This window comes from Sus scrofa, chromosome 14 (genome assembly GCF_000003025.6).
Source record: "Sus scrofa isolate TJ Tabasco breed Duroc chromosome 14, Sscrofa11.1, whole genome shotgun sequence".
Lineage (NCBI taxonomy): Eukaryota > Metazoa > Chordata > Mammalia > Artiodactyla > Suidae > Sus > Sus scrofa.
The window spans coordinates 135,170,731-135,196,558 of NC_010456.5; the positions used below are offsets into that span (position 1 = coordinate 135,170,731).

Here is a 25,828-nt window from a genome sequence, read left to right on the forward strand (position 1 = left end):
AATTGGAACTGTAGCCGCAGGCCTACACCACAGCCACAGCAATGCCAGATCCAAGCTGTGTCTGCAACCTACACCACAGCTCACAGGCAAAACCAGATTCTTAACCCACTGAGCGAGGCCAGGGATCGAACCCGCAACCTCATGGTTCCAAGTCGGATTCGTTTCCACTGCGCCATGACGGAACTCCAACTATACTTTAATTAAAATTAAAAAAAAAAAACCAGGAGTTAGCAAAGACTGTGAAAGTTGGACTCCCAGATGAAAAAAAGGCAGATATAAATAAAAGACAAAGAAAAAAATTTTCTTTAAACCCCAGCTATTCTGAAAAGATTAATGTATTTATTATTATTTTCCTTCTGGTTACAAGAAAGCACCATCAAAGATGTGGCTTCTGGCTTAAAACCATTATGTTTTAAGCAATGTAAATATTCAATAGCATTTAGATTAAAGACAGTGATTCAAAATTAAAACATTTACAGTTAAATCTAAACGATCACAACGAAATAACCAGATAAGCCTACTTAACATTTCCCTGGCAATAAAAGCTTAAATACACTGTCATTTATCATCTAAATACAATGAAAATAAGCCCAGAGAGATGGTCAACCAATTCATCCAGATTTGAAGAGTTAATTCCAAGACTGCTCTTAGGTCATTTATTTTTAAAATCCTTCTATTGAAAATGTATTATGGATAAAGTGATTTTATCAAGTTCATATGTGTAAGAATTATTATAGTAGAAAGGTACATAATTCATTTGTATGCTGCAATCCTAAGGCACTGCCATTAAGTTATGCTTTGTTACATGTATTTTATTTTATTTTACTTTTTTGTGTTTTCTAGGGCCGCTCTCGTGGCATATGGAGGTTCCCAGGCTAGGGGTCTAATCAGAGCTGTAGCCACCGGCCTACACTACAGCCACAGCAACGCGGGATCCTTAACCCACTGAGGATCCAGGGATCGAACCTGCAACCTCAAGGTTCCTAGTCAGATTCATTAACCACTGCACCACAACGGAAACTCCCTGTTACATGTATTTTAAAAAGAGATCATTCTGAGTGTACTGAAGTAGCTCTAAGGTATTTTAAAGTTTTAAAATTTTCAATTATCTTGAGATTTGCTACTTACTAGACCCATCATGGAATTCTTAGCTTTTTTTTTTTTTTTTGTCTTTTTAGGGCTGTACCTGCGGCATATGGAAGTTCCCAGGCTAGGGGTTGAATCGGAGCTGTAACTGCCGGCCTACACCACAGCCACAGCAACACAGGATCTGAGCCACATCTGTGACCTACACCACAGCTCATGGTAACGCCAGATCCTTAACCCACTGAGCGAGGCCAGGGATTGAACCCGCAACCTAAGTCAGATTCGTTAACCACTGAGCCACGATGGGAACTCCAGGAATTCTTAGCTTATAATACGTACTATAACCTGAAAAAAAAAAAGCACAGCTTACCAGGAATGAGTTAACTCCAAAATGAACACCTGCTATAGACTGAAAATTCCCAGTATTAAAAGTGTAACTGCAGTTCCTCTATTTTAAGACAGGTGTCAGCCTTGTCAACAGTTTGGAAACGAATCAGTAGTTATTACTCAAGGCCCACTTTGTCCTGTGAAAGGTGAGCATTTAACACACGGGGCCCCGGAGCTGTGGAATCAAGGCCCACCACAGGGAATGACAAGGTACCCAGTGACCACCAGAGTTTGACCGGGTGTGCCGCTAGTGTGCTGTTTGTAAACCACAATTTCTTGAAGCGTCTGTTTCCTGTACCGCAGGCTGAGTGGAGGAGACCTGCCTTCCAGGCTGAGCTCCCTGTCGTCTTCTCTGCAAGCTCAGCCGGGATGCGCCCTGCCCCCATGGGCAGGAGACCCCGCAGTGTAACCCCCACCCCCACCCCTGACCCCGGCATGACCCACACCTCCTGCAAAGTGGTTCATGAGCCCCGGGAGAAGAGGTCAAGAGGCTTGTCACCAAATAATCCCAGAAAGGTCACTCAATACACATTTGTTACATGAACAAATTAATTTCTATACTTTCCAGAAATATTTTGAAATTCTATGATTCCCCTGAACTCTACCTTGAATTGTTCCCAATCACATCTAACGGGGCTTCACAGGAGAGATTTTCTCTCTCGCTCCCTAGCAGATAATTTTTTCATCCTTGTCAAATCCTTACTTTTTCACTTGATTCCCTCCACGTCACCGTCGGCTATCTAGGTCTCAATCTGAGACCACAAACGCCACTTTTGTGAAAAAAATCGTATTAAAACTGTTTGAATCTTCGTCTCTGTTCTAGACTCAAAGAACCTTAAGCTGGACATGCGTGGTTCCTAATTCCCCCAATACTTAATAGAAGACCTGACACATGATAGGGATAATAAATATTTGGATGGATGGAGGGATGAAGACATCAGAATGATCAAAAACAAGGGAGAGAAAGGCTTGGGCTCAGGACAGAGCCTGGGGGACAAGTAACAGGAATGACCAGTAGCAGACTATGCACAAGAAGAAACAAACAGTCTAAGATTTCTAACTTAAAATACTGGGTAACGGCATCATTGACAACAAGTGGAAACTTAACGTAAAACCAAATCAAAGAATGAATGAAGCTAAACAGTAGCATAAAGAGCTTCTGGGAGGGGGTGAAGAGTTTGGGGGAGGGAGGGGACCCTCGGGGGAGTTAGGGAGGCGGTCAGGGTCAGGGTGAAGGTCATCCCGACGGGAGGACATCCAGGTGGAGCCATCCTGGGATCAACGGCAAACAGGCCAGGAGCTAAGGGAGGGGCCAGAGCTAGAGATCCAAACAGAAGCCCCGGAATTCGGGCTAAGGCATCTCTGGACGGCTTGGGGGCCACGGCCTCATCTGCCACACAGGACAGCCTTGGAGGGGGTACCTGCCCCAGTCATCCTGCCAGTAACCAGCACAGCCAGAACTGACCCAAGTCCTCCAATGTCTCATCGAGTTCAATGTCTGCCAGGCCACAGGTGCTTCCGAGCATCTTTATACAAAGGTGGTGATGGGAGCCAAGAGGTTCTCAGAGCCACCATTTCTTACCGCTCTTTCGAGCCTAACAGCAGCGTGCAGGACGGCGCTAGGGTGACGGTGGCACTATTTCCAGAGCTAGAACTGCTGCTGAAATGACACCATCCAGTTTTACTAAAAACAGCTCAACACACTCAGTCTGGTTATTATTCTAAGGTCCAGGACAGCTGCTTTCAAACTCTAGACTTCCACACGATTCAAAGGATTATGGGCCATGCTCCCAAGCTTCTGCTTTTGTTTTTTAAGTGCCTCTCATTCATCTCTACTTATTCATCTAAACAAATTTTGCGATGTCAGATGCGTTAACTCTGTGCGAAAGGACCTCAACATCCCGGAGGCCGGCAGGGCAGTGACCAGACCAAGCCAGCCGTCGGCGCTGTGCGCTCGTGCGCCTCCACCGCGAGCAGATCGCTTCCTCCGAGACGAGGAAAATCATCTGGACACGTTTCAGTTAAAATAACCGGCCACAGGCGGAACACACGCCTGGTGGGGTTAACGTAGGGCTGTCTGCCGACACGGGCGAGGCAGAAGCTGAGCCAGGTCACCCCCAGCTGCGGAGGCCGCGCAAACGGCACCCATCCCTCCCCCCGGGCCAGCAACCGTAAGAGGTGCTAAGGCAAAGTGGAAGGGTCGTCTCTGAGCGAAAAGGCGACGTATGAATCGCCTCTCCCGGTTCCTACGATGTCTGTGCTGCGCGCATCTCCGGCGTCAGTCTCGGCAAAGCCAAGACGCTGTGACGGCCGACGCCTCCGCCAACTCCAAGGACTGGCCACGAACGATGGTTCTGCAAACGCTGTGAAAGGGGGACGTGTCACAATTGCAAGGGACACGAAGGGACAGCCTCACAGGGAGGCGCATACCAAATACCGAACCATTCCGCACTCCGATTCCGAGCCTCCTCTGGGAGGGGCTTTTTCTTTGTCCCAACAGACCTTTCACCCTCCTGCCCAGCGGCCTAGAAACCTTCGTGTCTCTTTGGAAGATGGGCCCCTTCCCCCTCCCCCGGCGTCTAGAACACACTTTAGCACCTGGCAAAACTTGGGCCATGTGGTGAACAAAACAGGAAACTGTTCTTTTCGCTGAAAGAAACAAACCTATTTACCAGTGTCCAGGAGTTAGGGCTCGAGACAACACCCACACTTTCCTATTTGGTGGAGAAACTGTCGCTGGTGGAGAGCCCGACTTCCAAGGCTTTCCTTCTGAGCTCCCCCAACAGTTTCTCCACCTTCTCTCCACCCAGTTTTAAAGGCCATTTTGCAGGCGGTTCGAGGGGCCACAGCCTCGGTGGAGGAGCCCGCCCCCACCGACTCCAGGGCGCGGGGTCAGGGTCAGTGTAGACGGTGACTGGCTCTGGGCTCTTATCTCCTCCCCGAAAGCAAATCATCAGGCCTCCGGCCAATCCGCAGACATGAGAGCAGGTAAGAGGAGTCCTCTGAGGTACCCGAATCGAATCGACATCAAGGCTTCAGCAACTCGAGTTTGGAACTGGGGTTTGCTCAGGTGTACAGATTCGGAAGGTGGAGCCAAGACGCTCCACTCCCGGCTCCAGGCAGGCTGGGCCCAGGGCTGCACGGGGCCAGATCCCGATCAGAGCCAGCAGAGCGCTGGCATCTCCTGCAGTCTCGTCGCTGCTGCCTCAGCAAGAGCACGGCCACCGGGTCACCCTAGTGTGGACCCTCCTGCTCCTCCCCCACCGCTAGAGACCAATTCACCCCCTCTGCCCGCTGCACAGTAAGGCCGCGAGACGGAAGTCACTGTGAGACGGCCACCACAGTTAAACCCCGGCTGGTCCCAAAGGCCCCAAGCCGTCATCTGATATCCCTGGTCTGCCCAGATCGGCCTGATCCCTCCCCTGGGCCACCACCGGCACGGCGGCCAGGTCCCACGCACTCACTTTGACTTAAGTACCAGCATCCTGGAATCCACTGCGGAAAGGAGCCGTAAGGACCACAGTCCACCCAAGGGCAGGAATCCCTACAACAGCACTGCTTCGAGGTGCCCAAGCCAGACTGGGCCCCTAGGGCGGCGGCGTGAACCGGGACATGAGAATACATTCCCGAGGAGTGGGTCCCCGGGATTAAATGTCCCACGTCCCCAGATATCATAATTTGTACACATCCTGGGTGAACGCAGGTAGACTCTGCCAGGAGGAAACGGTGGGTCAGTGACTCGGTTAATAAAGTGCACATTCCACACCGCACGGCTTCTTAACTTAGGCTAAGTCTCAGGTACGTCACGCTTCTTCACCTCAAGAACCCATCCGTTTCATGGGAAATTTCAGGACAAAAGCTAGAGAAGGACAAGTAAAACAGTTCTAAAAATACTTGATTCTCTTTTAGGCTTTTTCAAACACCTGCCCCAAAAAAGATAATAAGAAAAGGCTCTACAGATGCATGAAAGGTTGCCCTCTTTTCCAGAGGGCCGTCACAAAATAGCCTTTGTACCATCTGCACGAAGAGAAAAAGAATTTTTTGGATCCAGCTAAACAGTCGCCATCCTCTTTGGAAGGTATGGGTCTAAAGACAGATTGTTCTCTGAAAGGTTTAAAACTCGGAGGAAAAAAGAAATAGTCGTGGAAACTCTTTAAAAAATAACCAAGTTGGAATTCCCGTTGTGGCTCAATGGTTAACGAATCCAACTAGGAACCATCAGGTTGCAGGTTCAATCCCTGGCCTTGCTCAGTGGGTTAAGGACCCGGCGTAGCCATGAGCTGTGGTGTAGGTCACAGACACGGCTCAAATCTGGCATTACCGTGGCTGTGGTGCAGGCCGGCAGCTGTAGCTCTGATTTGACCCCTAGCCTAGGAACCTCCATATGCTGCAGGTGTGGCCCTAAAAAGCGCGCGTGCGCGCACACACACACACACACACGGCAGAAATATACATAGGGAAGGAAATACAGAAAAATAGAAAAAAGGCAAGCAATTGAAAGAGCTGGAGAGAAAGAAGGAGAAACAGTTACAGAGTAGAGAGATGTGTGCATACACACGCGTTTACCTCCTTGCCCTGCTCACTGAGAGGGCCAGAAGCAATGATAAGCCAGTGGCATCAGGCACTAAGTACCCAGTTCTTGGCTTTTAAATATAATTCTCCACGAAAAGGGACCAGGGTTCCTTGAGAAAAAGGGCTGTTTCCAAGACTGGAACAGGGAACATGCTAGATGGGCTGTAACATCTTACTGGGCCAGAAAGAAAGAAATGCTCAAAGAATGACGTCAAAAAGACATAAAAGCCACTTGAAGGGGTTCCCAGAGGATACACTGAACAACAAAATAAGTGGGCTTAGTAATGAGTCCTAACCCACAGAAAAAAATAAGAGTTTATGAATCCACACTGACATAAATAATGAAGAAGAAAAAGCTCGGTTTTACAGAAGAAATGCCAAGTCTTCAATGTGGAAGGACTGTTGGAATTAGAAAGACCACCATTTGGTTACCACCACGCAGTCACGTACAAGCTAAGAATCACCCAAGGTGCCAAGAGCAGCAGCTGGGAGCACGAGGCGGAGCATCCAGAGCCTCAAGGTGCCTCCCTACGTCTTTTAAGTGATGGGAAGGTGGTAACTTGACAGTAAAGATCAAGACAGCCACCGTCTCACCCAGTTATGAAATTTACCACCACCAGGCGTGGAGAAATCCTGGCACGTTGTCCTGAGGCGGACCCACCGCACCCGTGTGGTCTCCCTGCCACAAATGCATAATCGGAATCGAATCCAAAGCAAACACCAGACAGACTCAGATCGAGGATGTTGTACCAAAGGCCCACCTTGCACTCTGCAAAAGGTGCTGGGGGAGTTCCCGTTGTGGCGCAGTGGAAACCAATCTGACGAGGAACCGTGAGGTAGCGGGTTGGATCGCTGGCCTCGATCAGTGGGTTAAGGATCCGGCATTGCCGTGAGTGTGGTGTAGGTCAGGGCTACAGCTCCTATTAGACCCTTAGCCTGGGAACCTCCATATGCTGTGGGTGCAGCCCTAAAAAAGACAAAAGAAAAAAAAAGTGCTGGGGTTGCGAAGGGCAGGGAGGCTGAGGGGCTGCTTCGGATCAAAGGTTAGGAGGAGGAGAGACAAGCAAGTGCAATGTAACTTTGGACTAGATTCTGGACTAGAATTCTTCTGTTATTACAGAAGTCCTGGCGTTCCCCTTGTGGTTGAGCAGTAACAGGCCGGACCAGTATCCATGAGGACTTGGGTTCGATCCCTGGCCTCGCTCAGTGGGTTAAGGATCCAGCGTTGCCATGAGCTATGGTGTAGGTTACAGACGTGGCTCGGATCCTGTGTTGCTGTGGCTGTGGTGCAGGCCGGCAGCTGTAGCTCCAATCCAACCCCTAGCCTGGAACCCTCCATATGCTGTGGGTGCAGCCCTAAAAAAAATAATAATAAAAAAAGTTCTTAGTGGGAAAACTGATGAAATATAAATGTCTACAAACTAGGTAACAATGAGATATCAACATTACATTTCTGAGTTAATTAAATCTTGGCTATCCTTTATTTTTTCCATTATAGCTGGTTATAGTGCTCTGTCAATTTTCTACTGCATATCCTTGTTCTTGCAGATGTTGCTAAAGCACATGGAGGCAAAGGGTAGCATATCATCAACTTGCTCTTTTTTTTTAAGTTTAATTAACTAATTAATATTTTTCTTCTTAGGGCCATACCTGGGGCATACAGAAGTTCCCGGGCTAGGAGCTGAACTGGAGCTGCAGCTGCAGGCCTAGGCCACGGCCACAGAAACGTCAGATCTGAACTGCATTTGGGAACTACACTGCAGCTTGAGGCAATGCCAGATCCTTAACCCACTGAGCGAGGCCAGGAATTGAACCTGCATCCTCATGGGTACTAGTCTGGTTCTTAACCTGTGGAGCCACAACGGGAACTGTCTCAACTCACTCTTAAAAGGTTCAGAATAAAAAAAAAGTTTGTGTGTGTGTGTGTGTATGTGTGTGTGTGTGTGTGTGTGTGTGTGTAGGGAGAGAGAGAAAGAATGATAAAACTAATGGGGTTAAATGTTAACATCTGGGGAATGTGGGTGAACTATATATAGAAAATCTTTGTACTATTTTTTTGCAACTTTTTGCCAGTCTGAAATCATTGCAAAATAAAAACTTTAAATAATTTTTAACTTGCCATTTGTGCACAGAAACCAGAAAAATTACACTGCTTCAGCTTTCATCATTAGCTTCTTACGACAAACTGAAATCATTCACTGTGGCAACAACTCATTATAACAAATAGTAAGTCAGAATAAATCCTTAATATTGGAAGCTATAAATTAGATTCAATAAAAAAAGAACACCCATTGGAGTTCTTGTCGTGGCACAGCAAGAACGAATCTGACTAGGAACCATGAGGTTTCAGGTTCGATCCCTGACCTTGCTCAGTGGGTTAAGGATCCGGCACTGCCATGAGCTGTGGTGTATGTAGGCTGCAGATGCGGCTCGGATCTGGCGCTGCTGTGGCTGTGGTATAGGCTGGCAGCTACAGCTCCGATTAGACCGCTAGCCTGGGAACCTCCATATGCCACGAGTGCAGCCCTAAAAAGACAAAAAAACAAAACCAAAAAACACCTATTGTCATTCCACCTCTCCTCAAGTTCCGTTTAGAAAGTGTTAGAGGTCATTAAAAACATCAAAAATGTATATGGTGGAAAAAGTTAGAATTCCAGCTCAGAAAGTTATGGGACATTAGTAAGACAAATTACCAAATCCCTCTGGACCAGAGCTTCAACATCTGAAAAATGAAGCGGTTCCATCAGATTGTCTTTGTCGTCTACTCTTATTCTTACATTATAATAATCCATACATGAATTTCATAATAAAAATACTTATTGCTCCCTTTACAATTTAAAAATAAAATAATCTCACTCAAACCAAACCTCGAGTTCAAATATAACAACAATAAATACACCAACAACCCATACAACTCAACGACAAAAAACAAACAACCCAATTGAAACATGGGCAGAAGACCTAAACAGACATTTCTTCAAAGAAGACATATAAGGCACATGAAAACATGCTCAACGTCACTAATTATTAGAGAAACACAAATGAAAACTACAATGAGATTGTACGTCCCCACATTAGCCAGGATGGTCGTCGCTAAAACGCTACAAACAATAAACGCCGGAGAGGGTACGGAGAAAAGGGAACCCTCCCCTGCTCGTGGAAACGTAAGTTGGTACAACTATTTTGGAAAAGAATATGGAGGACTCAGAAGACTAAAAATAGAATTAGCCTATGATCCAGCAATCCCACTCCTGGGCATATATCCAGAGAAAACCGTCATTCACAAAGATACATGCACCTCTGTGTTCACAGCAGCACTATTTACGATGGCCAAGACACGGAAACAACCGAAATGCTCATCAACAGAGGACTGGATAAAGAATACGTGCTACAGATGTGCAATGGAATACTACTCAGCCATCAAAAAGAACAAAAAAAATGCCATTTGCAGCAATACGGATGCAACTAGAAATGATCACACTGAAGTGAAGTAAATCAGAAAGGGGAAGACAAATACCATATAACATCACTTGAATGTGGAATCTAAAACATGGCACAAATGAATCTATCTAGGAAACAGAAACAGATCCACATAGAGAACAGATGTGTGGTTGCCACGGAAGGGTGGAGAGGGAGAGGGATGGACTGGGAGTTTGGGGTTAGCAGATGCAAACTATAATATTTAGAACGGGTAAGCAATGAGGGCCTACTGTACAGCACAGGGAACCATATGCAATCTCCTGGGACAGACTATGATGGAAAAGATTATAAAAAGGAATGTATATATACGTATAACTGAGTTCACCGTGCTGTACAGCAGAAATCGGCACAATACTGTAAATCAACTATACTTTGATTACAAAATTAAAACAAAACAACCCCCCCCCAATATAACAACAATGAACTGGCCAATATGCATTCATGAACTATCTCCCCTGATTCTTTCCCCCTTCGTAGATCCAGAAGTGTGTGGCTCCAGGCCTGGATCATATCTGTTCACTCAGCTATTTCCCACAGGCTGGAAGGTAAGCATTTCCTTGCGCTTTTAAATTTCTGTAACTTAACCAACTTCACCCACAAACATACCCACACATCTTGGTTATCGGACAGCTGGGCATGTAAACACGGCAGTTAATTCCCAAATCTATGGAGGACAAGTAATATCTATCCCACCAAAATTTTAAGGTCTAATATGCAGAGCAAAATAATTTGAATGGATTTTTGTACTATCCTAAAGAAAATCCAGTGGTACAATGAACACAACTGCTGTCCATATAAGTATTAACTTTTATTTAGTTGGTTTTAATAAGTGAAATTAGATCGGTGACTTGATTGTTGTGCCTGAATGGCTAATGCTCTTTTTGGTTTGTTTTCCGGTTTAGATAGTGTCCTCATTAGATAAGAGAATGCTGCGCTGTCCCGCAGTAATGCCTTGAGGAATAACAAAGCGCAACATAAAAAGCGGATGGTTTTGCGGGAGCCACTCACCTGGGAGCTCTTTCCACATGTAGCATCTCCTGAAACGATCACAACTTGACTCTGAAGCAGATTCTCCATGAAGGAGTATTTCTCCTTCCATATCGGAAGGTCTTCTCTTTCTTTCAGAAGCTTATAGTAACGGGATGAATACGGCAATCCGTCAAAAGGGTTAAGTTCCAGATCCTCACAGGCCAAAATCCCCTCCTCGTCCCCGTCACTGGAATCGAGGGACTCAGGAAAATAGCGTTTTTCCGAGGAAGACTTTGGACAGTCCAGCTCTTCTTCTTCCATCTTGCCCCAGCGAGCTCAAGTGGCTGCCATGCTCCTGAAAAAACCCACTGCAAACAGAGTTACCCAAGCTCAGGGGTCCCAACGTCCGGGACGTCTGCTCACGGTTTCAGCAAGTTGAATTCCTCGGATCTGCACCTTTTCTTCTTGGCTGCATGAGCCGCTGGGCTGGCTCCCTCCAGCGCTCCTTGGCACCTTAACTGCTCATCGATAAACCGTGCTAAACACAAAGAAAAAAAGAAGGAAAATCAGGCACATACATATACAGGATGTTCAAGAGAAAAAGTATGGGCATTCAAAAGCGTGGTGTTGTTTTTTTGCTTTTTTTTTTTTTTCTGTTAACTGGTTACTGTCTGCCACTTCTGCTGTCTGTTCAAAAGGCCAGAAATAATTTAGGTTAGCCCTTCAAGTCTAGCTGGCTGCAGTTTTTCCCCAGCCAGTCTAGAAAGCGATTCCACACTGGACGTGGTGCCCTCTGCCTGCCCTCTGTCACAGGTCCCTGCGTCTTGATGGACAGTGAATAGAAAGCTACAGGGGGACATTGTGGTTGTGAGGCTCCATCACGTGGTCACTAATCCCACTACAAAAGGGCTGCCAGACCCTGTACAAGGGAAGGCTGTGAGGCCCGGTGAGTGTTCTCCAACCCCGGCTGGCTACAAGAAAGGTTATTAGTTAGTTATTATTACGAAATCCTGTAGTTTAAAGGAAAATGTTTTTTTGAAAAAAAAGCAAAACAGTTCATTTTACATTCACTTGTGCCAGTTGACAAACTCAAGTGAGTGAACTTTTTCTTTTTTTTCCATCTGAGGCTATGGCCAGCTTTTGTTAATGAGGTCTTTTGTTTGTTTAATTAAACCAGAAATCTCAAGCATATTTCTCCAGATTCCTGGGTCTTGAGCCAAATATGTCAGATTCAAGAGGCAATAAAATAATACAACACTCAAATGAAATGAAGAAGAGAAATTGCCTCAGAAGGGGTTAAAATTGATACCGGGAGCATTCCCCATGTGTCAGGTAAGGGGTCCTTTCTCTCCCAATCACTGGTGATTTTTTTAAAAATCCAATCAGGATTGCTGGAAATAAGCCTCTTTTTCCCATTAACCGAGTGAAAAACTCAAAAAACTCACGTAAAAAGAATAACAAAATACAGTTCATGCTATTTTGTCACCGAGATCACTCTTTTTAGAGCACCCCATTTGTCAGAACGACAGCTTTAGACTCAGAAGCACTGGGCTCCAGGTAATGGGAAGAGTTCTGCCACTGGTCAAGCCAGGCTCCAAGGAAACAGTCACTTGAGAAGCGTTCACTGCGAGCCTTTTCAGGGCTGAAATTAACAAACGCATTCGGACATGCTGGGGGGAGAGGACGAGTAGGGGAGAACGTTTACGAACACACACACACAGGGGCCAAAAGAGGGAGCACCCAACCACCAGACCGGGGAAAGGACGTCCTAACTCTCTGAAGCAGAGCTCTTCAACATCCACTCTGGAAGCCCCTGCTTCGCGTCACAGTGGATCACGGCGGCGAGATCAGACAGACGTAACACGGGGGAACTGCCCCGCTGCCCCATCGCGGAGGCCAGACCCACACAACAGCTCCAAGCAACACAGCAGCCTGAGATCACAGCACCAGCTGACCCTGAGAAGGTTTTCGCGAATCAGAAAACTCTGCTGCTAAGAGAAGCTAACATTTCGCTTTTATTCACTTTTTCTTCTGTTCTGATTAGAATCCCTTCCAAGGGATCGCATCGTACATGCAAACTAAGTTGCTGTAATCACGACCAAGGAGTGCCTCACGCACTGTTTCTGAATTATCTTAAAAAAAAAAAAAGCACAGCTATGATTTCTGTGTCCTAATATGTGTCCTTCAAATGTTTCTCTTAATTTTATGACACTCCTAAAAGTGTAATCATCTTGTAATTAAAGTAAAATCTTACACAGAAAGTACTGACCACTTGGAACCCTCAGGGGATAGTCATGTTTTCTGAAGTCATCTTTTTTCCTTCTGACGGCCACACCTGCGGCACATGGAAGTTCCCAGGCCAGGGGTCAAATTGGAGCCACAGCTTCAGGTCTGCACCACAGCCAGAGCAATGCAGGATCTGAGCAGCATCTGGGACCTATGCCATGACTTCTGGCTACAAGGGATCCTTAACCCACTGAGTGAGGTCTGGGATTGAACCCGCGTCCTCACAGAGACACTGAGTCCTCATCCTGCCGAGCCCCAGCGGGAACTCCTGAATCATCTTTCTAGAATCTAAGGCCCACCCAGGCTCTTCCTAACACATACCAATGTACGGCTACATCATGCACGTCTCTGTCACGGTGATTCAAAGATGACCACAGGGTCTCTGCTGCTGCTCCATGGCGGGGGGGCGGGGGGGGGTCTATTTCCTCTCCCCTGGAGGCAGAGCAGCCCCGGGACTCGCTAAGACCACAGGCCCAGTGAAGGGATGCTGGACTACTTCCAAGACATTCACATGCTTGAAATACTCCCCCTGGAACCAGCTGTCATTCTGTGAGATGCCCAAGCCACATGGCGAGGCCACTAAGAAGACACCAAAGCTTGGTGTCCGCTGATGGAAAGCGCAGACCGCTAACCATGTGGGGGCGTGGAGGCGGCTCCAGCTCCGTGAAGAATCCAGATGGCCAGCAGCAGGCGCAGCCAAAGGGGCAGCCGGCAGAAGGGGTAGCCACAGGAGCCAGGTCAAAGGGAAGACACGGTCACTGCCCTAAGCTGCCACGTTCTAGCGACAGATCACCACACTCCCGCCCACCAGAGTGCACTCAGAATCACGCTCCCCGGGTGAGGCCATTCCGCTCCTGCTTCTCTCACCTGCTCTCCTCCCTGGCATGTCAGAAACCAGTCAGGCTCGTGTGACAGCGACACTTGCCATGGTGGAGTCCACAAAGGGCTCTATGCCGAATCCAGAGTCTGAAGGGGAAAGCTATGAAGTCTCTGGCATCTATTTCCACTGCTCTCGGGACCTTTACTGCTACACAGCCTGAGCTCCAGATTTGGAGGAGGGGGTGGCGAGTTTTGAGCTCCTGACTCCCACGATATACACAAACCTCTCCTCGTTTATCGGGCAACTAGCATGTGTCGATTCTTTTCTCCTAGATGTAATGAAATACATACAAGAGACCCACGCCTCGGCCTTCGGCAAATTGAATAGCACCACCCTAAATAAAGGAAAAGAAATAATACAGTAGGTTACATGCCACTCCAAATAAAATTTAATAAAAACTGTTATCAGTATAAACCACTTTCCAGTACAAGAATTTTAAATCTGAAAGACCGGTATTTGCTCATTTTCAAAGCTATCTTACATGAGACCACAGATTACCTAATTTGCCAAAGACGGCCCTTTGAAGTGACGCTATTCCAATCCTTAAATGAGTATTCATGAAAATAACACATATCTAATATAACATGACACCACCTCACCGAGAAAAGAATCAGAAGCTGATGTAAGACGAGCTGTGTTTTAGCCATTTACACGGTTGGCTCTGGCCCAGTGACTCTGGGAACGTAAACGCGGCTCACAGACCAGGAAGGAGAAAGTCCGCCAAGGCCTCAGTGAAACGAGACTGAAGTGCGTCCTGAGCGACGGCGTTTTGCTGCCTGATGCTCCTCGGCATCTCTCTCCAAGTTCGACTTGATATAAACGTGTTCTTCACACCCCCGCCTCTCGAGGGCGCAATTTTAGCACCTGCTTTCAGCAAAGCGCAGGGAGCTGGGGCCTGCCCAGCGCCATCTCTGGACCCCTTCCCTTTTCTCTCTGTCCCTGTGGCCTCGTCCTGTCTCCTGGCTTCAATGCCATCCCGTGGGCAGGACTCCCATTTACATACCCTGGCGTCCTCTCTCCTAAACTTCGGCCTCAGTATTCGACCACCCATCCGTCATCTCCAACTTGGCTATTTAAACTTTACATGTTCGAAATGGAGCTGGTATTTGCCCCAAAGCCATAAACCTGGTCCTGTCATCTCCTTCCAATTGCTCAGATCAAAAATGTTGACATTATTTTTGATTTTTCTTGATCTCAAATCCCACATCAGATGCTTCAGTGGATGTGCTCGACAGGACAGCAGCCTCCTGTTGTGCCGGCCCAACCTCTGGGATTGTGAATCTGCGCTTTGCTCGATAAAAAGGCCCGCAGGTGTGACCACCTCAGGGAGCGGGCACAGGGAGCTCATCCTGGGGGCAGCATAAGGGTCTGCCAATCAGGGAAGCGTCCCTCGCTACAGTCGGCGGGAGATCCAACCACGAAGAAAGGACAGAGGGGCGACGTTGTTGGCTTTGAAGATGGAGGGAGGGGACTCTGAGAGGCTGGGAAAAGCAAGGAAAGGGATTCTCTCCTGGGGTGTCTAGAAAGCAGCAGAGCCCTGGCGACTCCCCCGATTTAAACCCAGAGACCCCGTGATGGACGTCTAGGCTACAGCACTGTAAGACAATAAATTAGCACTCATTTGTGGTAAGTCGTTACGGGAGCGGTAGGAAACCAATACATCTGATCATGTCTGTTCTACTTCAAAATGCATCAAGAACCCCATACCTTCCACTGCCAACAGCTGGCCTGAGCCGCCAGCCTCTCACTCGGATCCCTGGCTGGTCTTCCTGCCACCCTCAGGCCCTTGCAGTCAAAGCGATCCTGCTACAGTCAGCTCGAGTCTCCTCCGCTCAAAAGCTACAGCTTCCATCTCATCTTACTCCAAGGAAAAGCCGGAGTCCTGAACGGGATCCACACGTCCTGGGATCTAGGCCCATGGCCTCTCTGCCCCGTTTCCGTCGGCTCCCGCCCTCGCTCACTCTCCTCTACCCACGTGGCACGTGCCCGCCTCTGGAACTTCAGCCCCTGAAGTGTCCTTTCCTCGGAGAGGGAGAGTCGAACAGCAGCTCCCTTACTTTGTAAAGATCTTCATCAAATGTCAACTCAGCGAGGGCTCTGCCACCATCTGGCTGCCCTAAGCTTTTACCCACACCCCCTGCACCCCCCACCCACTTCCTAGCTCCTCAACCTGCGTTGTTTTACCCAGTTTTGTTGTTGTTGTGTATTGTTGGCATCCGCCACCAGACTGCAGGCACCAGGAGGCAGAGACGTGTCCACTCTGCTCACCGTGTCTAGAGCAGAGCGGGCAGGTGTAACACAGTCCGTAAATACTTGCTGAATGAATGAGTGACGTCATTGGCGCATGAGGGACACTGCCCTTCCACTTCCAGGCAGCCGCCGCCCGCATTAAGGCAGGGACCCAGCCCTTCCAAAAATGCCCCGGGATCCCACCCCTCCCGCTTCCTGGGCCTTTCATCCTGAGACGCCCATGACTGCCCGGCTCTGCCCCGGGGCTCTCACTCCATCTCTCCCGCACACATTCTACTTGCATCCCCCCACTCGCCCCCAGGTCTGCTCAGCTTGTAATCCTGCTGAATGAATAAAGCGGAAACACATCTGTCAGGAACTCACCATGTTTCTGGATTTCTCTGACTTTTCCTTCCCCTTTCATTCATGACAGAATATTAGATCCTTGCTGTTTTTAAAGGATGTGGCCTGAAATTTTGGTGAATCACCACATTCACCAACTGAAATATTTGTACAAGCGCTTAAGCTTTCCCTTGAACCACACACCCTAAGGCAAAGTAACTCCCTTTTCATCACTTATCCAGGTTGCTTTTTTCTTGGTGACCTGAGAAGAGTTCTGCGTAGAGGATCACAGAGCTGCACGCAGCCTCACCCAAGAGTGAGTGTCCTGCTTGCGCCAGCAGACCCCTCACCTTGGGGCCACGTGCCAATAACCAATGTGAGGAGGCAACATCCACAAACGCCAGGGAACTACTGAACTATGCGTGTTACCATGTTGCCCCTATGGTTCCTGTCCCTCCAACGGGACGATTATTGAGCTACATCCTCTTTGGCAACTTTCACCGTCTGAACCCAAATACCGTGGGTACTTGATTAGCAATTAGAGGCTGAATAGACAATGAATCACTTTCTGTTCTTTGGAGATTTTATGCTTTTGCTGTTGTCGTTCTTACAGCCACACCTGTGGCACATGGAAGCTCCTGGGCCAGGGGCTGAATCAGAGCTGCAGCTGCCGGTCTACACCACAGCCATGGCAACACCGGATCCCAGCTGCATCGACAACCCACACTGCAGGTGGAGGCAACGCCAGATCCATAACCCACTGAGTGAGGCCAGGGGTCCAACCGCATCCTCACAGAGACTACATCAGGGCCTTAACTTGCTGAGGCCCAGTGTGAACTCTGATTTTATGCTTTTAAGACTAACATCTGATTGTGTTTTATTATGGATATTATTCTCCATCTAATAGGTTTTCTCGACTCCCAGGCCTTCCGACAGCAAGGCCTGTCCTTTCACGTCTTTTGCTGTCTTATTCGACCAGTAACTTGAGTGCCTACCAAGGGTCTACCCTATGAGCACGTGGGGACACATGCCAACAGGCAGGGTGGTTCCTGTCCTCGTGGGGCTTAGAGTCTAGGTGAGGAGGAAACAACCATTCTTAATCTTATAGTCAAAAGGAGGGAAATATTGCTGGTATATATCAAGAGAAAGAAAAAGGCTCTGGGACAGATAAGTTTGTAGACGAGACAGAGGCCAAATCACAAAAGATCTGATGTGCTACGGTAAGGTGACTGTCGTTTAAATGCCACGGATCTAACTCGCCTAGTCATTTCTTGATCAAAAAAAATTTTTTTTACTCTTTGTGCTTTTCTTTACAATTCTCTCAAGTCTGATGTTACTCGATCTTCTAAATATTATTTATAACTTTTCTAACATCTACCTTTGGTTTTCTTAAAGTTATTACTGAGATCAGGTTCTAGGAGAGCTGGTGACAGTTTAATGTAAATGGAACAGACAGGCGGATTATGAGCAAGCTTACCAAGCAGGGCATTAAGAGAAACCAACAAATCATTTCCACATGAAAAATTACAAGAAATATTAAAAACTAAATAACATTCTCAACTTGAGTATTTAAAATCATTTTCACATGGGTCTGTGAAAATAGGCTTCTCTGGGGAAACACACACAGCTTGCCTTTTAAAAAATTATTCTTTTAATATGGCTCCCGAATTCATTTTGACACTATCCACTTGACCAATGCATTTTTCTCTGCTAATTTTTATCAAAAATTTTCAAATAATATCTATTTAATGCCTCTCTATTCTGCAGAGCAGGAAATTTTTTATTATTTAAATGTTTGCAAACAGAATCAAAAAGAGACTCAGAAATTTAAAAAAAAGTCCTTGAGGGGAGGTCCCATCGTGGCTCAGTGGTTAACGAATCTGACTAGGAACCATGAGGTTGCGGGTTTGATCCCTGCCCTTGCTCAGTGGGTTAAGGATCCGGAGTTGCCGTGAGCTGTGCTGTACGTTGCAGACATGGCTTAGATCCCGTGTTGCTGTGGCTCTGGCGTAGGCCGGCAGCTACAGCTCCGATTCGACCCCTAGCCTGGGAACCTCCATATGCCGAGAGTGTGGCCCTACAGAAATGGCAAAAAGACCAAAAATAAATTAATTAATTAATTAAATTAAATAAAGAAGTCCTCGAATCTAAGGATGAATCTTCTATACTACTAATTTCAGAAAGTTGGACTTTTGTCACTTACATTTCAAAACGAAGATACTCCCTAGCCACGCAGGTTTCTGACTCGCCCAGGAGGAACATAACCCTAATAAGGTGAACTCTCCAGCACAAGAGTGCAGACGCTGAAAAAATAAAAGGTATGAATTCCGTCTTTTACGGGAGCAGCTTCGCAGAGAGAGACGTTCGTCTATGTGGAACCTTTGGAACGAAGCTGTAACACCAATGCAAACACTCGCCACACGAACTCGACACACCGAGTCAGGCTTTCACCTGGTTTAGGACAGACTTCCGAAGGTCGAGGTCCATTTCTGAGCCGTCTCGGCAAAGTCTACAAATAAGATACAGAGCTCTGCACGGGTTGCGAGATCAACAAATATTTCCTGAGCTCAGAAACAGTAGACTTGAAAACCATGATTACAACGTCCTGAAGGCAGGAGGTTAATGAGGCATTAGAGTGAATAATCACTGTCTCCAGGATAAAGGGCTATTGTTTTTTTGGAGAATGGGATCATTAGTCCCATATTCCATGCCAGTTCTAGTCAAAGTGCTTGTCCGTGGCAAGATAAGGAGCTTGTACCAGAATGTAAATCAACTAACTACTTCCTTCCAAGACTGCAGAAGTCTTGCTAGAAACTGACCAGGACGGCTAGTGCTCGCGTCTGTTTACATTCGGACGTCAGCTCCTCTCCGCACTGCAAACCAGTCTCAGGCTGCGGACACACACTGGTCTGAAGATCACACTTCGAAAGAAGAATGGCTCTACGCGACTCCGGACGATGGACTAGAACTGATGATAACAGCAGTGATAATGACGATGATTCTACCCATGAGCCTCTACAGGCTGCTGACTGGGTGCCAGATGCTACGAGCACTTACGCATTTTATACGGCTTCTTTCATTTAAACTCTTAAGGACCCCACGAGCGTTGACTTTATTATTTCCATTTTTCAAATGAGGAAACGCGAACCTTCAGAGGTTTAGTTAATTTATCCACGAGCTTCCAGCAGCGCGTCTGAGGTAGAGCAGGTGCCTGAAGTCCTGCAGTCTGACCTCAGCTCCACCCCAGTGAGTGGACAGTGTATGCTTAACCGGATCGACCCACGCTGCCTCCTGACTGCGCTGAAGAACACGGGCTCCCGCCACCGCCACACTGTGGGGGGAGAGGTCGGGCAGGGCACGCTGGGAAAAACACCGTAAAACCCAAAACGTGCGGTTCTTTCATGGAACGAAAAACAGGGTTGTCATCACCCACATGGAGCTACAGTCAAATATTTAATGCGCAACCTCCATTTCCCAGGCATGCTGTATTTCAACTGAAACAACAGGCGCCTTGGCGTTGCTGGGACCATGAGAAGATTACTCCTTCGCTCGCCCTTGTTTTCACGGCTCAGAGCTCCCTGAAAGCACATCCTGCTGGTTTCTAGTCTCTACTTAAAACTCTTCTTGAACAAAGTAAAGTAAAAATATGGAATTTATTTTTAAAACCTTAGTTCTAGCCTTCTAAGTTTAACTTTAAGTAAGCAAATTAAATTAATTGCCTATATTAAAACACTCAGAAAATGACTCACTTTTAACTCCATGTTGGTTTATACTAAATACAGCTTGCACAATTATAACCAATCTCACAGTTAAATTTTTAAAGAAGCCTACATTCCACTGGTAATGTGTACATACAGAAAGACTTTCCAAGCTCAACCAATGCTTATGTATCATAGTAATATATCACTTGCCACACATAAGTTTGTAAAGCAATTGTTTTCTTAGAACTTCAAATGGCTGGGTCACTCAGTGCTTTTCAGTATTATTTTGATCTTTTTTTTTTTTTTTTTTTTTTTTGCTCTTTTTGTCTTTTTAGGGCCACACTCATGGCATATGGAGGTTCCCAGGCAGGAGGTCAAATCAGAGCAATAGCCGCTGGCCTACACCAGAGCCACAGCAATGTGGGATCCAAGCGTCTGCGACCTACACCACAGCTCACGGCAATGCCAGATCCTTAGCCCACTGAGTGAGGCCAGGGATCAAACCACACAACCTCGTGATTCCTCATCAGATTCGTTTTCACTGCGCCATGACAGGAACTCCTGATCATTTTTTTTTAACTGAATAATAGTCTAAAAACTAATATTTGAGTATAAGCAGCGTCAATAAAGTATGCTAAAATATTAATGTCTAGACAAATATTAGCTTGACTTAATATTAATAAGGCTAGTTAGATATCTGAGCAAATGCGAGAGAGCAAAAAAAAAAAAAAAAAAAGAAAAGAAAAAAAAGCTGAAATCTAAGGAAGAGGTCATTGCTGGTCTCTCCAAGGAAGCCAACATATTTATTTTACCTCCAACACATACAAAAATGAACTTTGAGGAGTTCCCGTCATGGCGCAGTGGTTAACAAATCCGACTAGGAACCATGAGGTTGCGGGTTCGGTCCCTGCCCTTGCTCAGTGGGTTAAGGATCCGGCGTTGCCGTGAGCTGTGGTGTAGGTTGCAGACGCGGCTCGGATCCCGAGTTGCTGTGGCTCTGGCGTAGGCCAGTGGCTACAGCTCTGATTCGACCCCTAGCCTGGGAACCTCCATATGCCTCGGGAGCGGCCCAAGGAAATAGCAAAAAGACAAAAAAACAAAACAAAACAAACAAAACAAAAATGAACTTTGACCCATCTTTTTTTTTTTTTTTCAAAGACAGTGTTTGCCTGAGGCATCCTTGTACCTCCTCAAGTTACAGTTTACTTAAATTGTTTCTCCAAAGGGAGATTGTGAAAAACCACAAGTATCAGGAACTTTTCTTTTTCTGTTAACAAAGTAATAGGTGGTCATTTTGCATTAACTTTAGTAAAACAATCCTAAGTCAACAGACTCCGACAGGCGGAGGGACATGTAATTATCCCAGGGAATGCTCATACATGAGCCTCCAGACAGCAGGGATTCTGTTTTACTTGTCTTTCCAGATTTTCAGCTTACGGTTCCGGTCACTCCCCATCAGGCACCCTGGGTTCCTCCACCGCCTCCCGCTCCCAACACACAGTCTCTGTGCCCAGAGCTCCACCCCTGACCCTCCTCTGCCCCCACATCACCTCCCTGGAGAACCTCCTTTGCATGTTAACTTCAGTTGCCGAAGCGTAATCCCAATTCCTATCTTCACCTCCGTCTTCTTTCTTTAGTTCCAGATGCACATGTCCAACTACTTAGGGGGCAGCCCGACTCAGAGGACAGGCCATTCCAACGTTAATGTTCAAAGCTGAAGTCAGCCTCTCCCCTGTTTCTTACCCTCCTGCAGAAGACAGACTTCTGTCCTGCCTCGTGCTCCAGACTCAGCGACTGAGGGAACAATGCCCCATGGGTGGGGAGCTATTTGTGGCCGCTCCCTGCCTCCACCCCCACAACACCCGGGCTGCCACCGCCACCTCTCTCAGGGGCCCCTCCTCTTGCTTCCCACCACCCCCTTGGGCCGCTTATCATTTCTTCACGGAATTACTGCAAAACCCCCAATCTGGGGGGTTTTTGCCTCTAACTTTGGCTCGCCAGCAGTAAGTCCTCCTCAGGCGGCCAGCGACTCCTTTCACATGTAAAAATGATCATGTCACGACCCAAGTGCTTTGTATCACCGTCAGGCTAAATCCTCACTCCTTGGGTTCTTCCTGAGTTGGCCTGCAACTGCCTCTCCAGCCCCACTTCCTTCCACTCCCTTCCCTGAGTTTTGCTGCTCCAGCCACAATGAACTATGGCCTAGAGCTGCTCTGCCATGTGCCCCCGTGCCTCTGCCCAAGCTGACCCCTGCCCCGGAAGCCCTCCAGCCCTCACACGCGATCCACCTGGTCACTTTCAACTCCCTTTATGAAGAGCAACTCCAGAACCCAGCAGGTACCCAACACACTGCAGAAGCTCAAGATGCCTGAATCAATAACAACCCCGGGCATTCAAGAAGGTTTTCCCAATATACAAACAATTCTCAGTCACATCATAATCACTTTTACTTTATTTTATTTAATGTCTTTTAGGGCCGCACCCTTGGCATACAGAGGTTCCCAGGCTAGGGCTCGCATCAGAGCTGTAGCTGCTGGCCTCCACCACAGCCACAGCAATGCAGGATCCGGGCTGCGTCTGTGACCTACATCATAGCTCATGGCAATGCCGGATCCTTAACCCACTGAGTAAGACCAGGGATTGAACCCATGTCCTCATGGATAACAGTCAGGTTCATTAACCCCTAAGCCACAACAGGAACGCCACATTTATTTTATTTTGACTCTTACAACCATTGCAGGTTTTATTATCTTCAGTTATCAATAAGGAAGTAACAGCTCCAGACTTTGCCAAGGTAGCCGAGATATAAACTAATGCAATCATCCCCGACTAAAGGCTTATTGTCTATTATTATCCTACTTAAATTATCAGGTACACAATGAAAACTCACTATGAGCTAAAAGGAATACAGAAGAAGCCTAAGTCATGGACTTAGCCTTAAACATTTAATCTAATCAGAAGCATAAGACCCATACACAAAAAAAATGACAGAAAATTCTGTAAGAAAGTACAGTATAGGGCTAGGTGTCAAACTGTGGGATGCCCCCAGCAGGAAAGAGAAATGCATTCAGTGGGCACTGGCCTATTCTGGAACACTTTCCAGCCGGGACTAGGAGAGTGGGTAAGAGTTCTGTAGCCCCATTATAGTACGAATGATTAGAAGGGCCAGGAGATAGGTCTTGCTTGAGTCTGACAATTTGAGTGCAGACCATGACAGGTCTAGACGACAGAAAGGAAACAGCAAAAATGGGCATATAATTGTTTTCTGCCTTTGACTGAACTCTTTTTTTTTTTTTTTTGGTCTTTTTGTTGTTGTTGCTATTTCTTGGGCTGCTCCCGCGGCATATGGAGGTTCCCAGGCTAGGGGACGAATCGGAGCTGTAGCCACCGGCCTACGCCAGAGCCACAGCAACGGGATCCGAGCCGCGTCTGCAACCTACACCACAGCTCACGGCAACGCCGGATCGTTAACCCACTGAGCAAGGGCAGGGACCGAACCCGCAACCTCATGGTTCCTAGTCGGATTCGTTAACCACTGCGCCACGACGGGAACTCCTGCCTTTGACTGAACTCTTAATGCGTTTCAGAAAATAACAGAGAAAGAGGAAAAAGTGCCCTCACACTGGCAAAACGACAAACGAAAATCCAAAAACAAAAAAGAAAACTTTGTCTGGCTTATGAAAATAAGGCTTAGGAAACAGAAATATATTCATCTGCCTTCTTGTCTTCTTTCTGTTTAAAATGATCCTGCTTGAATTAAACCATGTTAACTTCCTCCTGGAGTTATTTTTACTTTGACTTCTGATGTGGACAAGAGATTTAACTAAGTAAAGGAAAGGCTACATCCCTCTCTTGGCCACCTTGTCATTCCTGGTGACAGAACTTTGGCTTGCTACATTTAGTTAAGCATTAGCAGAGTAAACAATAATGTAACTACTCTATCAGGTGATGAGCTTGGAAAATTCTTTAAAAAATCAGGACCTTATTTTATTGTTTTTAACTTGATCACCAGTAACACCCTGAATACGCCACCGAAAGGAAACTGAAAACAAAGTCGTAGAGAAGCCCCCAAAGGAACAACCGATACCTTCACCATGCATCTCAAGCCCTAGCCCACTAGCAACCCTCTGATCTCGGTTTCCTCCAAAAACAGAGTACATCCAACTTCTCTAAAGCTCTCACTCATTCGACAGAACGTTTAACCAGTACACTGTACGAGGAACTGGAGAAAGAGAAACTGAGTATTGTTCCTGCCTTTGACATTTGCGAACCTCTCCCTCCCTCATTTTCACCCCTCCCTGCTCCCAGTCCTTTCTTCCACAGCTACACTGCCACTTAAAATCAAGTGCTGCTTTTCACAGCTGCCAAAGTCACCTACTACCTAAAATATTCCACTGCTAAGACTTTCTCAAAGTCAAGTTCAGAGCTACAGATAAAATTAGCCTTCTGGGCGTTCCTGTCGTGGCGCAGAGGAAACGAATGCCACTAGGAACCATGAGGTTGCAGGTTCAATCCCTGGCCTTGCTCAGTGGGTTAAGGATCTGGCATTGCCGTGAACTGTGGTGTAGATCACAGATGCGGCTCGGATCGGGTGCGGCTGTGGCTGTGGTGTAGGCCGGGGCAACAGCTCCAATTAGACTCCCAGCCTGGGAACCTCCATATGCCTCAGGTATGGCCCTAAAAGGACAAAAGACCAGAAAAAAAAAAAAAAATTAGCCTTCTGTATGACCATAAAGTAGTCACTAATGCATATCTCCATTTCTCCAACCTTGAAATCTGCCTGCAACTGCTAAACTCTGGAGTCCTTGTTACTTTGGCATGAACAGCTACACTGTTGCTTCTTCCTTCTAAATACAGATGCCTAATCCTGTATTATGTGAGAACGGTTTTTTCTCCTTTTTCCGTTAATAAAAGCCAAGTTTCTATCACGAACTTGTCACTTTGACTATGATATTATTAACACACATCATCATATTTCTTTCTTGGATGAAAAGACAATTCATGATTCTGCTAATGATGTGAAAACTAGAGTTTGAAAACACTGTACCACCAGGGTACTGTTGACCTCAGTTGCCTTCCATCTAAAAAATCCATCCCCTGTCTCTAAAATATCAGGAATAGGTAGTTAAGGTCCTATGAAGTGTTTTCTTTCCAACCTGAATTTATAACTTGAATATTTGAGCTCATGAATTATGGGTTCTGTGTATATATCACACTGCTTGTCAACATCCACACATAAACCTTCTTGCTTTGACAATTAATCTGAAAAACTCCCCATATACTCCGAGAGGGGAAAGCCTAATTTGGTGGAAAGTAATAAATGACCCTTTCCATCCCAGAATATATGCTTCTCGGGTTCAATTAACCTCTGAACGATTCTCTTTCTAAGAGGAAAGTAATTCTCCTTGGTGTCCTTGTCATCTACAGAGTGGGAATCTCTCTAGTGGCAAAGAATGAGTAATCACTTACATGACCCAAAAAGGCCTCATCTTTTCATTTCCCTCCAGTACTGTCTAGAGCAGCGGGAGGAACTGATAAAAGGGCCATAATCTCCCGACATGAGCACAAAATCCATCAGGCCATTTTCCTTCCCCCTGCGTTTTCCGTCTCATTCTTTTTCTTCTCTCTTCTCCATTTTCCTCTCCGCCTCATGGCTGTTTTTCTTAACCTATAGCCCCCTCCCCGTGGTTTGCATTTTTACAACCTACCAGATAAAAGCCCTGGGGATCCTCCAAGCTTCCTTAAAGCACCACCTGCAACAATGTTTTAAAAAGCAATGTCAGGAAAGCCTATGGTGTGGGAGAAGGTTACACTGGTTTCCCTACAAAGTTTTGGTACAGAACGTGTGGGCTCATTCCACAACTCAACCGAAAACCGGGAGGACCGAAACACACAC

At 46.7% G+C, this 25,828-nt stretch overlaps 1 protein-coding gene across 6 annotated transcripts in view; it reads right to left on the reverse strand.

Annotated features, from left to right (window-relative positions):
- Nucleotides 1–25,828, reverse strand: part of DHX32 (DEAH-box helicase 32 (putative)) — a 54,271-nt gene that overhangs the window by 27,634 nt on the left and 809 nt on the right. For 2 of the 6 annotated variants that reach the window (XM_005671562.3, XM_021072595.1), the window contains exons 2-3: nucleotides 25,641–25,685; nucleotides 10,534–11,032 (exon numbers count right to left, since the gene is read on the reverse strand). In XM_005671562.3, the coding sequence (XP_005671619.2) occupies nucleotides 10,534–10,815 (282 nt within the window). In that variant the 5' untranslated portion in view covers nucleotides 10,816–11,032; nucleotides 25,641–25,685. The other 4 variants (XM_021072596.1, XM_021072598.1, XM_021072599.1 and 1 more) reach the window with 4 other exon arrangements.